At 44.1% G+C, this 15,610-nt stretch overlaps 1 protein-coding gene across 4 annotated transcripts in view; it reads right to left on the reverse strand.

The window, feature by feature from the left end:
- The window catches only part of specc1 (sperm antigen with calponin homology and coiled-coil domains 1), a 67,737-nt gene that overhangs the window by 34,306 nt on the left and 17,821 nt on the right, over nucleotides 1-15,610 (reverse strand). The window contains exon 1 of one of the 4 annotated variants that reach the window (XM_076101533.1): nucleotides 6,421-6,937. The exons of the other annotated variants lie outside the window; for them this stretch is intronic. Coding sequence (XP_075957648.1) covers nucleotides 6,421-6,460 — 40 coding nt within the window. The 5' untranslated portion in view covers nucleotides 6,461-6,937. Of the gene's footprint in view, nucleotides 1-6,420; nucleotides 6,938-15,610 lie in introns of those variants that run through there. 4 annotated transcript variants of the gene reach the window in all.

The raw sequence follows: 15,610 nt of genomic DNA on the forward strand, positions 1-15,610 counted from the left end.
ATTGAATTCTTGAGTTGTGTGTCACGGTGAACTTTAACCACTAAAATCAAATCCGTTCAACCTCGAGTCCGAGTGGACGTTTGTTTCAAATTTGTTCCCGATTCATCTCATTAATGAGAATCACAGAGAGCTTCACCTTTGACCACCAGAATCTAAATCGGTTCATCCGTGACTCCAAATGGACAGACAACCCAAAAAGATGATGCCTCCACCCACGGATGTCGCCGGTTTAGATGAACACCAAACCTGATTGGGGCGACTGCGCATATGAAATGATTGTGTTGTTCATATTTGATCTAAATTACTTGCACAGACTGACTTCCAGTACTCCAGACCAGTCAGTCATTCCATGGGAAGTCAGCTCCCTGATCACAGTAATGCATTGTGCTGGCTTCTTTCTCTCTAATGAAGATAAGCTTTCAAATCACAGCAGGAGCCGTGTGGCTGGACGCCGTCCAGCACCAGCCGGTTAACTGCAGCCAGCCAGCCTGCCAGCGAATAGGTGACAGAGTGCATTGTGGGCAGAGTGCACAGAGTCCTCAATTTAGAGAACAGTAGGGTCACGGGTGAGGAGTCACGGTGAATTAATGGCCAAGTGTCAGAGAGAGTTGGCACCTGAAATGACGCACTGGCTTCGCCATCCGCACAAACAAAGCGTGTGATGGGAATCTCTCGCTGTCTTTCCTCTGTCTTCCCTTCCGTGTTCCAGGAAATGTGCTGTGCAGTTTTTTCAGTCAGGTGGAAATGGAGAGGAGAGACAGAAAAAGGCAGTCGGTGATTCTGGTCTTCCTGTTGTCCAACTGTCTGGGCATGAAATAGGTCAACAGGCGCCTATCAGTCAGACGCTGGGACTCAGAGGCATTCCTTTCCTCTTACTGGAGGGGGAGATAGACAGAAGCGAGGCTCCATGACACCCACAGACCCGCAGAGATTAGCCTGGGATGCTAAGCTGCATCACAACCTCACAATACCATGACGACACCACTTGTTGAGGATAAAAATGTTCTTTCACTATAATAAGGTACTTCGCACATCTTCAAAAATAAGGTACACAAGTTGGATAATACTGGGGTTTGTGAAAATGATAACATGTTTTGTGAATACAGCATGAAACTTTTCCTAAAAAAACTGCTGGAATTTTCTGACTCCAGTCTAGCACATGACATCATATGCAAAGTGATAAATAAATAACAGTACAAACAATACAAAACTAGGGCAATCTAATTCACCTTAAGAGCAGTGTTTGCTCCAGTCAGCTGTGTAAACCAGATATACTGAACTACATCATAAAACTGCAGAGATTCACTGACGGCCGTCAACAGTCCAACACCGTCGTTGAAACCAGATTTGAATGGCTGAGTGCACTTGGGAGAAGTCCATCACAGAATCAACGGATTCCAAAATATAATTTGACCTTTGGCTAAATGTTTGAGATTCATCGATGGAAGAGTCTGCTGTGACTTTTACACCCATAAAACCGATAATATTATATTTTGTCAGCTATTTTTTTTTTACTAAGAACATAAAGTAGATCTGAGACGGTTGCATACCTACTTGAGCAGCACACTACAGTACAATATCATCAGAAGGCTCATTTCAAACTCTTTAATATAATGAAACCGTAGCTGCATATAAGGGTTTTAACGCTCAGCGCACTGAAAAATAACGTTAAAAAGTTGAAAGTATTTGTGTGGAGGTAACTACATGACGGGAGTCAGGAGAAAGTTTGCTGTTTCAGTGGCTGATGTGCCGGATGCATGAGAGGAGGCGAGGAAAAGTGCTCATTAGCTAAGCTCATGGGATAATAATAGAATAGCAGAAAGTAGAAAATAATACAATTTAGCAAATCAAAGAAATGTTTTGGTTGTGGCTATAGGTCATAAAGAGGCTGGATATTATGAAAAAGTAGGAGGAAAGGCTTAAGAAACCATTAAGCATCGACTGGCTCTGATTAATGTCGACTGACTAATGCGCAGAAGTAAACCTTAATACATTCTTAGTCTTAAGTCATTGCTATGACTCTGTCAGCAGGTGGCTTGTTAATCAATCGTGCAAACCCCTCACCCTGCCTTTATAAATAGAGACTTCATTGTGGATTTAAGCGGAGATGTTTGTTTCTGCCTGAGAAGTGAACAGCTCTGTGCTTCCTCTGCAGCACAGCATGAAAGTGCAGCATAAGAGCTGGCAAGCCACAGAGGGCCACTTGGCCTGGCTTCCTTGGCTCCTTTAATCATTGTGATTGAATCATTTCAACTGGCCTGCATGCTCAGACTTTTAACACAGCATCCTTATGCTGATCCACCCCGCTTTACACTACTTATGGAGCCACTACCCTAGAGATATCCAATAGCGCGGACCACGAGCCGGCCAACTGAGAGAGAATTTTCTTTCTGCTCCAAATGGAAAAACGTTTCTGACAAAACTCAGACGGAATAATAGTATGCCATTTTACATGATTGCAGGTTTATAGGATCGGTGTGTGTGATGGGTAACAGGTTGTACTTGAGTATCGCTGAACTTAGTTTTAAGCTTCTGATGATTTCCATCTTAGCCTTATACCTTTGGAATACATGTTACAAGCCTTAGGGTGTATTAAGCTGTGATCTACTTTCCTGGACTGACCACAAAAACCCAACACTTGGGTACTGTTGCTCCCTTTCCACAGCTTAAAACAAAACCAGAGGCAACCGCATCTAAAGATGGGCTTAGTCACACCAGTATTTAGAACATTTTAGACAAGGCAAAGTAAATTCATGCGTTGCTTTCAAGCTCAGTGAGTTCCGCTGTGCCACTTTCTAGAGTGACGGGACAAAGACGCATAGTCAACAAGATGGCACCCAGTGTCGCCAAGTTCACTCTCAGAGAGCGATAGTGATCTGATCTGTCAGTGAGCTGCCGCTCTCAAGACATAAACACATGAACCTGCATCCACAGAAAGGCCAGAGTGAGGACGGACCACAGCCAGCTGCAGAGACATATCAGGTCGATTTGGTTTGCATTGAACACACGATCACAAGCCAATTCAAGTGTTTTTGGAATGTCAATTTCATACACTTATTGTTAGTTGCTAAGCCATAAATTTGTGATTTTTATGAGTTTAGGCCTGAAGGCTACAATATGCCAACTTTGATGTCCAGGCTGGAGCCTCCAGTAACACAAGCAGGACATTTAAACACACGCCTCCCCTCAGCAAACACAAAGCTCTGTGGAACGGCCGGCGTGTTTACTGTGTCAACTGCTAACTGCTATGGAAAGTACGACTGATGTAACTTCCTCACAGTGTCCCAGCTGTCAGAGGTTGGACAAACTTGCTTCCTCATGTTGCATCCCTGCTCTACGTCACTTTGCTCTGATATGGTGTTGAGATAGCACAATAATCTGCGCATTTCCGTTGGAAGTCTGCTCTGAAAGGGAGCGGTACCCACCGGGCACAATGTCTCAGTGCTGCACCAGACAGATAAGCGTTTCACACAAAGTGTTAGAAGTGAAATGATGCGATATATTTGTCACAAAGGCCGCTGCTAAAAGCAAAAATATCAGAATGTTTGAAGAAAATGGGAAGACAGATGTGACTTTCGCTCGTCTGAGAGGAGGTCAAGCGCAGTGCCGTTTACCTGAGGATGAAAATCGCCTTAACACAGGTGTACACCCAGCAGAACGTGAACCTATTCCTATTAAAGCACAAGATATGTGGCTTCTGGTCACCTGTGCGTTTGTGATTTATGAGCCAAGCTATAATATTTGCTGAGTCATAAAATCTGCAAGAAGCCACTATGTCACCAAGCTTCTAAAGCCAGCAGCTTCCTGTCTCAGCGGGTAAAGATAGTGTTGCCTGGTGGCCACCTAAGTGGCACTTATCAGGGGATAGGAAGCAGAAAGCAAACTCCATGCACCAGTTAGAGTGACAAAGGCATTAGTGTAGTTTCCTCGCACTAACAGATGCATTAAAGCTGATGGGAAAGTCAGGAAGACTTTAGATTTACATGTCATTTTGTAATGATCGGGTTCAAATTTGAGAAATCTCATCTGAGCTGAGCTGGGTTACTTGCATCAGCACCAATACAAAATGATAACTTAATGTTACTGTGCTGCAGGGTGAACAGGAACAAAAATGTTATTCCAATGACGACACACAGACTGATACAATGATGGCATCCTCCACTTTCAGAAATCACTGTGCTTTGCATTACAGCTCCCTTCCAGTATCCAAAAAAGACCACAAGTGTGTGAAACTTCCTATTTTAGATCATGTGAAAGTCACGACAACCTATTTTACCTCACTACACAAACATATTTAAACTTTCCTTTAATCCTGGGCCCGAATGGGCCCAACTGACTGAGTTGTAGCCCTGAAAATAGACCCACTGTTATTGGACCATATATTACTGATAATTCATCAACAGCTGAGCCGCAGGCGCTGGTCTGCTGAGCCAGTGAGGAGACGGAAAGGCTCGGTGTAGTAGCCTTCACTGTAATATGGTTTTGATAACGACCTCCTTATCACTGCAGCAGACTGCTTACTCCTTAGCCTGCCACTTCAGAGATAACACGATCAATCAAATCTGAACGAGTTCCTCCCGTTCCCACATTTCTTCCCTTGCTTCCAGCACCAGAACTGTTATTTCTACTGTCCGAGCCCAAAGTCTGACAAACCTCAGCTGGCCGTTTTCACCATCTGGGTGGAAGGTAAGCTTATGTTATAGTTAAACAGAGATATTGCCGTTCATCGGAAAACAAAGCAGACAATGAACTACTGTTCTACGGTTTTAAACGTCTGTATGTTTACTATTACACTTCTACAGTGCGTGTCTTTGCTCTTGGCTCTCTTGGATCGATAGCTTCCCGTCATGGGCAGGCATGATGGAAAATCAAGCCATTTGATGATCAATATTCATTTACTATAGAGGCTCCATGGAGAAAAATGGAGAGTGCTAATTTATACGAATAACAGCTCGCTCAATTAATAATATTGCTGACTGGTTCATTTCATAGTGGAGGTTCGTGTGGGAAGTTGGAGCGAGGATCATTAAGGGCTGTACCAAGCAGAGTTTAAATACTTCTCATAGCCTGGAGAAGAACATGATTGATTGCAGGGCGTGCGACTGTGATGGCGTATTCTTTCGCTGGCTGAGCAAACATTTCACTCTGACTCATTTCATTTTCATTCTCACATACCACCTACCTGTAACAATCTCAGAATTATTGTTTGCACCAAGAAATACTCGGCAACAAGCAGCCCGATTCTGCTTAGTAACTAGAGAATAATTAATGATTAAAGACGATATTATCCTCCTTTGTTCCTACTTTCTGACTCAACAATCTTTTGTTTTGTGTATGATGTATTTACTGTTTACTGTACGTGTGTGTGCGTGCGTGCGTGGAGAGGAAACTGGGAGCTAATCTTTTTAAGCATGCAGCAGCTTGCTACCATTGCCTTCCAGTATGAGCCTACTGTGCTCTATCTTCAAGCAACACATGCTACAGCCATGAAGTGATGCAGCTTAACACCCACTACTGACAAAATACTTTTGCATCGTGTGTGTGTGTGTGTGTGTGTGTGTGTGTGTGTGTGTGTGTGTGTGTGTGTGTCTGCGTGTTTGTGTGAATGCCTGTTGCCCTAGCAAGGTTTTACTGGCTATATTTAGCCAGCGTACATTTTTGTTGGGATGAAAGCCTGGAAATATAATCACATAACCGCTTAAAAATATGAGTATAGTTCTGTATATTTATATATATTTTGTGTGTGTCTGTTTACACATATGAGGAGCCTCTGTGCACATACACGTATAAGATGCAAATACTGGTTTTGTTAAAGAAATACGGAGAGGTTACAGACGTGAAAGAGCTTGGTTTTCTTTGGATGAGCGGGAAGTTGCTGCTGAATGCAGTTCAGAGGGACTTTGAAATGGAAATGTTAGTGAGGCGCAGTGAGCTCGGGGCAGTGGAGTGATGCGAGTGTGAGACTGATGACACCATCTCCTTTGACACTTTCCCTCATGCTTACTGTCAGGCAAATCTCACTCAGCACTCCCCCCCCCCCCTCCCCTATATCTACACCCAAGTGCAAACGGTGAATACAGACACACAACACACAAGATCAGTAATTACACACAACACAAAAAGTGTGGACACGCTCGCACAAATAATGGCACAAGAACAGAGCAAAACGACTAACTTCCAACGCGTTGAAACAGCTTCTATAACTCCAGTGCATGTTAATGAGCACTCGTCAGTCCGTATTCATTAGTCAGGACATGTTGTGCCAGAGATGTACTCTGACACGACATGAAAGATTATCTCATTATCTCTTTTGTATTCAGCAAATGCATGTCTTTGTCTTGTACATCGTCAGAGAAAGACGGACAAAGACAAAGAGGGATAAGTGATGCTGAGGCAAACAGCCGAACAACAGAAGCAGACCTGACTCTGTTTCCTCCTGTCTCCCCGCCTGGTTCCCCATGTTGGTCCGCTCTGCGACTCCCACTCTCCACACCGGGGCGGACTAATCCAAGAATCCGTGGCTGCGGGGGAGAGGTGTGTGTGTTGGAGTGTCGGGGTTGTTTGCTCTGTTCAGCGCCCACAACCAGCGCCGGTCAGTCACATAGGGAGGAGACCACGAGAGACATAAAATCCTTCCTATTCTTCCCTCCTACTGGTCTTCTTTTCTTTTCTCCACTCCTTCCCAGGACTGTGTGGGTGACTGCGTGTGTGTGTGCATGTGTGAGGAGACAGGCTGCGTGTCCAGTCAGTGAGTGACTGCAAGTGTGTGTGAGAGTGTGCGTGTCCTCCAGAGCGGTGACAGTATGTCACACTGGCAGGCGGGCGGGCGGGAGGGCAGCGTCGTGTGCACCTCATTATTGCTGTGATGACTGGAATCAGCTCAGAGGGGGAGTGGCTTACCAGGCCACACACACACACACACACACACACACCCACACACATTAACACACCTCCTCCCACTGCTCCCCGCCAGTTTACTCTCACCAATACCAGTTGAACAATGGTGAGATGAACCAACCCTCTGGTACTGAAAAGACGAGTATAAGAGAGCGAGAGAAAGAAAGAGGGTAGAGGGACGAAGGAAGGAAAGAGGAGCAGGAAGAAAGGAAAGGCACTATTTGTATTTTTGGCAGAGGGTGACAGTGCAGCTCTTGTCTCTTCTTGCTAAGGGAACTTGCAGACAGGGACCTCACACAAAGACTCCTGCGCTCGCTGCCCCTCACAAAATCACAACTGCAATTTCTCCACAAAAGTCTTGATAAACAGGGAAAGGAGATGGGGATAAGAGCCCCCCCCCCCCTCTACAGCTCATCCAGCAGGGAACAATAGCATGTGCGTGTATCACAGTGAGCCTACATGTGTATGGAGATGGGGGGTGGTGTGCTAGTTTTGGTGAAGCCAGTGAGGGTAAGGCTCGTTTTTTTCCTGTCCTTTCTCATTCACAATGTATGCACGTGTTAAATATTTAAGATGCCACGAGCTGCTACATGGAGAAACCAAGTTGGAAGGAAGAATGACTTGTCGTTTCAGTTGCTCTGGTCGCTTTTTTTTGGGTTCCCAATCTTCATTGTTGTGTTTTTGTGTGAGCGCGTATGAGCAACTATCAGGAATTCACCTCTTGAGAGTTTAGCCAAAACACAAGGAAGTCCGGACCTACTACTCTACGCTACAGGCAAATTGCCGTCATTAATTACTAATAAATAAATAAAAAGATAATTATAATTTGTCCATGGGCCAAAAACATCTATATCAGAGTTTTACCCAGTTACAAGAAGACAGCCCAGGGACTGCAGTTGAAAATTTGCCAAGATGGCTAAACTGGCACATTTACAGAAATGGCAATTAATGTCCCTGAAACTTCTAACAGTAAAAATAAACAAACAAACACAAACTGTTCAAAAGAGCAGCAACTTAAGCAACCAAAAGATTTTGTATTGACACCCTTCTGAGGAGAAACCTGTAAACAATGATTACAGCGATGCAATGAGACTGCACTACGTTATCAGAGTGTCTACGATACAGAACGCCTCGCTGTTACGAACCAAACTGTTAGCCACGAGCACAACTCTGTATGAAGTACTATTTATCAGAAATCAAAATTCATCTCAACTGCACCATCGTCATACTTGACACAGATAAGCAGTGATATTTTTAGTAGGATGAGCATCTCTGTTGCATAAGCTCAGAGCTACCATAACATTTCCTTTGTGTCCACTGCTGAAAGGAACCATGGATATTAAAATAAATAAGCAGAATACCAAAGCAATAGACATTTAAAGTGGTAGCTGCAAATAATAATACAAAATCCCCCCATAGCTGTTAGGAAAGGCATGTCTGCTGCAGGATTCTGCCCATGTCAGGTTGAATATTCAACCCTTTGATACAATACTGCACACGGCCGCTTCCAATCCTTTTTATATCTTATGAATGTTGCATAAACTGTTGGAACATTTTGCTCTTCCTTTCTTAATATTCTCCTCTCTCCTCGCCTCGGAGCAGCACATCTACCTTGGTAAACAAACATGCCTCCTAATCCAGCTAAGAATGTTCTCCTCACCACAGGACGTCCATCTCTGGGAGCCCAAACAGACCTCTTTCAGGATCTGGCAAAGACCATTTCTCTCTGTGGTGCATCTTTAGGGGACTTGCTGAGGTCACGAGCTTCTCATAAGAGGAATTTCAAACTCGATGCCAAAACTCTGATCAACAAACCTAAAAGGGGCCAGGTGTGTTTATGCCAAGGTTGATGCCAGATGCGTAGATACAGTGGAGTAAAGCTATTCCCTCCAGCCATAATCCTTTTTACACTGTATAATAAACGGAGGGTGCACTATCATACTGTGTATATTATAGTGTACACTTAGACTTAGACAGGGCAGTGTGGGGGACATACAAGGTAAAGGTGTGAATACCTTTGCATGCTTATTTGTGTTGTGTTCAACTTCATGTACATGCGTGCACGTCTTTCTACGGCTTGTGTCGGTCTGTGTCTGTCATGGCTGAGTGCTTATGCAGGCTGAGGTCTCCCTGTGGACTGAAGCGTGTTTCATTAATTCATCTGACAGATATGAGGAGCTCAAGGACCTCTCTTTCTCTCCCTCCTGAATCCAAAACACTGACACAGACAGAAGGGGCCCCGCTGGGGCCAAATGTTACAGCTGAGTCTGCTGTCTGAGTTGTGCATAGTAAAGCTCACACACACACACACACACACACACACACACACACACACACACACACACACACACACACACACACACACACACACACACACACACACACACACACACACACACACACACACACACACACACACACACACACACACACACACACACACACTCTGGGTCCGTAATAGTTTGAGCGCACTTGTCTGCTCTGCTTATCCTTGACGGTGACTATGAACTAAGGTCTACTGACACTTGCATCCATCCTCCCTGCGAACTGGTGCTGTGAGGAAATGATATGAGCTCTGAGCTGATTGATAGAGGACAGAAAGTCGTAGTCCGTCTGGTGTGGCTGGCCAACCTCACATATGGCAAACAATCCGAGAGAAACTTCACATCCATCGCTCACTGACAGCATAGAGCTGAGGCTGCTGGTTAACAAAGAGAACGTCCCGTGTCTGACTGATGGCTTTTTGGGGAATGACACATGGTTTTCTGTAAATCTTTTGCATTCAACCACAGCAAAAAAAAAAGCACGAGATATTAAACAGCATGCAACAACTCTCCTTGACTAGTTATCATGACAACAATACTGTTAGTAGAGAGCACTATCAAGTAGAATGTCCCTCACAGAAAAGACTTTGGCATGCGAGAGCGGGATGCTTCTTGGTAAGGCTAAGCTGTTCCCTGTTCATTCACTTTAATTGTCATGCTAAAGGAAGATTTATGAGGTGACAGTATTGCGCTGACACATTATCGCTCAAAAACCGCATGCACCCAGAACGCCGTAAAACTGGCAGATGCACGCGTTTTCAAATCTGTAAACTCTTGCAAAAGACTGAACGTGTTTGTTCTCAACTTGAAGGAAGGAAGTGATCCTACAAACACACACAAGTGGAACAAGGAACATCATGAAATGAGGCAAAAGAAAATATGATTAGAGCAGATTTCTTTCTGGCTCAACCAGAAAATACAGAAAGTCGAGTTACAAACCTTGGAATGGTCCATTTTAGGTCCCAATTGAATTTAGTATGAGACACTTTTGTCCTTTAATATAATTTTGTATTCTATTACCAATAATGTGGTCCAAATGGATCACAGAGTATTTTGTAAAGCATTTTTTTTTGTTATCTCCCATGATAGTCATCTGAGGTACAACGACTGAAAAACAAAGTAGCTTTAAAAGTCACACAAGTTTGGGTCTTAAAGGGGGAATTTAAACATGAAAGTCAGTTTAAAGATCTTGGAGAGTACAATCAAATATGCGCAAACATTTTTTACAAATCGATTTGCTGCTGAAGAGGGAGCTAAGCAATGCCTGGTACATGTACAAAAGTGATGCCACTTGAGTCAGCGGTTGGAGCTGAAGACTAAACTCTGTGTGTGGAGACAGAAAGAAGTGAATGTTACCGGACATCTGTAGCCTGCTGCTCCTCTCTGCTTGAGGCTACATTAGCTGCTACTAGCATACCACCGCCCCCCAATCTATCTATCGAGAGTTTGACGATGTTATACGAATGCGATGCTAAATCTGTCGAGCACTCTCTTCACTCTGTGGGACTTGCAAAGGTGGTTGAACATTGCGACAGAGGGTGAAGTATCAGCAGAGCCGGATTCGTGCTGATGCGGTACTTTAGTGAATCAAACTAACTCCTTCAGTGAAGGAGAAGACTCACTGAAGACACTTATGTGACGCTCAACTCACCTCACCGAGACGTTAATGATCAATGTGAGCGCATTGAAGTGTCCGTTTGTAAAGTTATGCCCTGCAGTCACCCCCCACCCACCAGGCCTGTTATTTATAGAGCAGGGCAGTGTTATCTCCTTCTGTCTCTTCTCCTTGCACACTCCACAGGGACTCCTCTCCAAGTGAAAGCCTTACTGAATTATTGATGAGGTGTTTTAAATAAGTCATCAGGAGGAGGCTGGGTTTTAACCCGTTGTCTGACAGCACGGTAGAGTTGGTTAAGTGCCAAGTGGGATAGGGGGAAAGACTCCATTAGCAAAAACAACAGTTTTGACTCATTAGCACAGCATGCTGTGAGGGCAGACAATGGGTGGGGTCAAACTGTCAGTCATCTGACCCTTTTAGCCAATACTGTGTGTGTGTGTGTGTGTGTGTGGGGCATGAATTTGTTTTATGCCTGCTGTGATCTGATTTCATTCTACTAATGCCTAAATAAAAGTATAGCTACTGGGCTTGAATCTTGTTTTTTGTGCTCAGACTTAACCTTTCAGAAAATAAGGACGATAGTCAGATCCATCATTCGCATAGTGGCATAGCTGATGTCTAATCGGAACCGGAGATAAGAAAGTACCGTCAAAATGATATTAAAGATCATAATAATGATTGTGGCCGTCTTGGTCGATTGCATCCAGGCAAATCCAATTTCATGACTGAAGACCGACTGTTGCTTCTTATGGCTCTTCCCGTTCGGGGTCACCACAGCGGATCATCTATTTCCATCTAGTTGGTACCCTAGGGCTCGACAATCCGAAATGGAAATCTGATTTTATGATCGGCGTATTTTGATTTGTTTTACGCCAGATTATGAAACGGGGGGGGTACACCTGGAGGGGACCCACGCGAACACAGGCCCACAGAAAGGGGCCTACAGGGGAACCCAAAACCTTCTTGTTGTGAGGTGGCAGTGCTAATCACTGCACCAACGTTACACAAATTACACAAGGGTGCTATATTGCTTGCGTCTTTGTTTTCCCCTGTATGCACAGATTCTCAGGCACATGTGACCCAGTTTTGATAAAACTTGAAATAATAAATGATGCATCTAGCCACTGCTGTCCTCATTCCTACAGTTAATCAGCAATGATTTGCTGAAATTAATGTACAATTACAGCGCGAAACAAGATACAGAAATGAGGTACAAATGATGGTGCATTGCTTAATAACCTTTACGAGTCCATGCAACTAAAGCAAAAGGATGTTGTCACCACAACATTCTGTCATGCGTACACCGTCTGGTCACAAAATGTACTTGGACGGCCTCTAAGAAAAGACTCAATTACCGCTTGACGGGTATGATGACAGTTCTGATGCTGTGTGCCTTAGAGCATCTTGTCAGTGTGTAACGTCACATATCGACTAGGGAGAAGCCCGATCTGTTTATGTCCAACCTGACGACACTGATGGGTGACAATATCACCAAGAAAAGCCTGAAGACACATCTCAGTATTCGAGTGAATGTGTTTATCCGAAAATGTCATAAAGCCAACGCTGCATTTTTTAAAATCTTCTCTTCGCCCCAAAAAAATAGTTTTTACTTCAGAGACTTCCCGTCCACATCAATAAATGCAAACACTCAAGACATTTCAGAGCATTACATCTCAACATCAATGAGTTCAAAATACCACAGATCACCACCCCAATCTATATTCAAATCATGGCATTTCCCCCCGTGTGGATATTTCTGCACAGCTCTCAGCGATTTAGGATTGAGAGCAGGAGGCTCAATGATGATCGCCACAGCTTGCATGCATTGCTGCTCTTTCAGGTGTCACATTTGATTTTCCACTTGCTGATGAGCTTGATTTTTGAGACCTGTTTGACGTGTTTGTCGTTATATGTCTTGACGTGCACCGATGTGTCGAGTCCCAACCCATATGCAGAACAATACAGCTTGCCTCATGAGAACATTATTTCAATCAACCACGCTTGATGACATCAAACCACCACTTTATCTTTACTCAAGCAAATAAAATAAAGTAAAGTTGGTTTCTTTTGAAGCTAATTGGATTGATTTTGATCAGTGATGGCAAACACCAGAGTTTATTTTACATAAAGGATAGAGGATGCCACTCTCCCCGATGCAAATGTCAGCTACATGACAGCATCAAAACTCTGAACCTACTTTTAAGACCAAGAATGTTATATATTATTAATATTCTCTGGTTGGCTAGCAGAGATTGGCTAGTCAAACTAGTGCCTAAGACGGATGTGTAGGGTAATGAATGTATCATGAATATGTTCTTGTCCTTGTGTGTGAAAACACTTAGAGCCCAGTCCCATGAAAGCTGAGTGAAATCATGGCCTAATTGTGTTTTAAGAATCGAGAGCCTCACCTGGCCGTAGTCTCTCAGCTCCTCTGGAGTCTTTTGTCAAGTAGAATTCAATTATCTTTGCTTCACAGCACAACCCTTTTAAAGGAGGATTTCACTAGAGCACAGCATCCACACAATGTGTAGACGGGCCACCAAAACAACCACAGTTATCTCCTCTCACAGAGGATTTTCCAACGATGTGCTGGGAAAAACATTAATTACTGCAAACAAATCCCTGTCATAATCTACTGCCATACTCCTCCTATGTGTAATACATGTTTTGCTATCGGCTTTATTTGTTGTTGCTGTGCTTATCCAGTGGCACGCCCAAAGTACAATACCAAAACGCAATTTAATGGATAAAAAAAAAATACCTTCGAAAAAGAGTTTATCGCGACATGGCATCCTGACATGACGGCGTTCTCAAGCACCACCAGAGTCATAACAGACCTACGTGCATTCATAATGTTACTTGGGATGTTTGCTGAATTCATTTACATGTTTACTGTGAACCTGCATTTACAAATTGCTTGTCATATGTGACACTTCACTGCATGCATGTGTGGATTATTGAGAATCCCCTGACGTCAATTAATTCATTCAGGCTTTTTTTTCCCTACAGGGAATTATCTGTAACCAATCAGATGTCTCCTTCCTTTTTAGCCAATCACATGAGCGTGCCCCGACAAGGGTGTAATTTACACACTCATGCACAGGGTGAGTGGTGTGGAAAGGAATCTCCCGAAAACTAGTCAGACAGCTAACTTTGGCGAAGTAGTGCAAACATTTAACTTGTGTTGAAAACAATCGAACCTGGACAGAAAAGTCTGTAAGGACCCCCGAAATAATCCAAACAAAAGGGATACAGAAACTGGATGGAAGGTTACATCAAGACCACTTCCACCCAGCATGTTGCTATTGACAGCTGGCTAACATTGGCTATGGTTAGCTAACGTTGGCTAATGCTAGCTGGCAGACACCAACGTTAGCTGTGTGGTGTTGTAAGAGAAGCGTAGGTCATTTAGGGAATAGTCGAGCCCATGCAGAGTGTTTGTGTCCTTGGGAAGTGAGTGATGAAGCAAAAGAGAGAGAGAGCAATTTAAAAGACATTGAAATTCCTTCCTTTGTGAAGAAGAGCCGGTTAACATGAAGCAGGGAGTCATCCAAGAGGTATGTGAGGCCACCTGGCCAAGGTTTTTAAGGACAAACCCATGTTGATGCTGAGAGGGAAAGCTATTGTTTGCAAGACGGTGTGCTCGGCATATAGAGCAGAGACCAAGGCAGCCATGAGCATAACCACCAAACTCATCAACCAAAACACGGTTATGCCACCAGCTGCTGCTATTGCAACACCCCACGCCAATGCTTTCGTCCAGAACACCCCTGTTATCCCCCACACTCCACATGCCCAGGGCTGTAAACCCAATAAAAGACAATTGGACATTCACAAGAACAAAGATATTGTCAGACTGTGCAGTTAAAGGGCTCCTCCCCCAAATGCGAGTGGCCCAAGTCACTAGCCACCCTGTGCTAACTAGCCGTCATCTGAGAGTGAAGAAGAAGAAGAAGACCGCTTTACATCCTGGTCAGTATGATGGCACCACGGGTTGGAAAGATTGTCTAGACTGGTTTGAGAGCTGTGCTAAAGCTAATAGCTAGTCAGAAAAGACAATGGCTGTCCAGTTTAAGTTCTGCTTGGTGGGTACAGCAGGGGCAAACACCCATACAAATCGACGGTCTTCTCAGTGGGACTACTGCTGCCTGGAGGGAGGAGATGGAGATCAACTTTGGCCCTTTTTCAGAGTATACTGCTGTAATGGCCATTGAGCTGATGCACAAACTGGGTGAGGCTCTTCGAGGTTTAAGAGAAGTCATATGTGGAAAAAGTGTCAGTAGCCTACAGCGACAAAACTGTAGGGAATGCAGAAATTGTACAGAAACTGCTAGAACAGCAGTCCACACACTGTCTCAAGATCATGACACCGTCCGTCACCATGAAAGCTCCAAGGGGGCAGCGTCATACGTCAACAGCTTCATGCAATCCAGAGCACTCCCAACTTCATGACATTGGGCGGGAGAGTGAGTGAGCCAGTTTCACCAGTTGCTGTATCCCTTTGTTTAAACTCTTTTGAGATCTTGACAGACTCAGCTGAGGAGCACAAGTCAAATGTTTGCTAAAGCTAGCCGATTTGTTTCCTGGAGATTCCTTTCCACGGTGTTCCCTAAATGAGCATGAGGGAAGAGCATCATACCCTCGTGCGGGCGTGCTCTTGTGATTGGTTGAAAAGCAAGGAGACATTTGATGGGCTACAGACAAATCCCTGTTTTGTGAATAGAGTGAAAATTGCCAATACTTTTAAATACATGTATTTCTGTTACATTTA

This window comes from Anarhichas minor, unplaced genomic scaffold (genome assembly GCF_050575085.1).
Source record: "Anarhichas minor isolate MPS153535 unplaced genomic scaffold, ASM5057508v1 ptg000027l, whole genome shotgun sequence".
In the NCBI taxonomy this organism is placed as follows: Eukaryota; Metazoa; Chordata; class Actinopteri; order Perciformes; family Anarhichadidae; genus Anarhichas; species Anarhichas minor.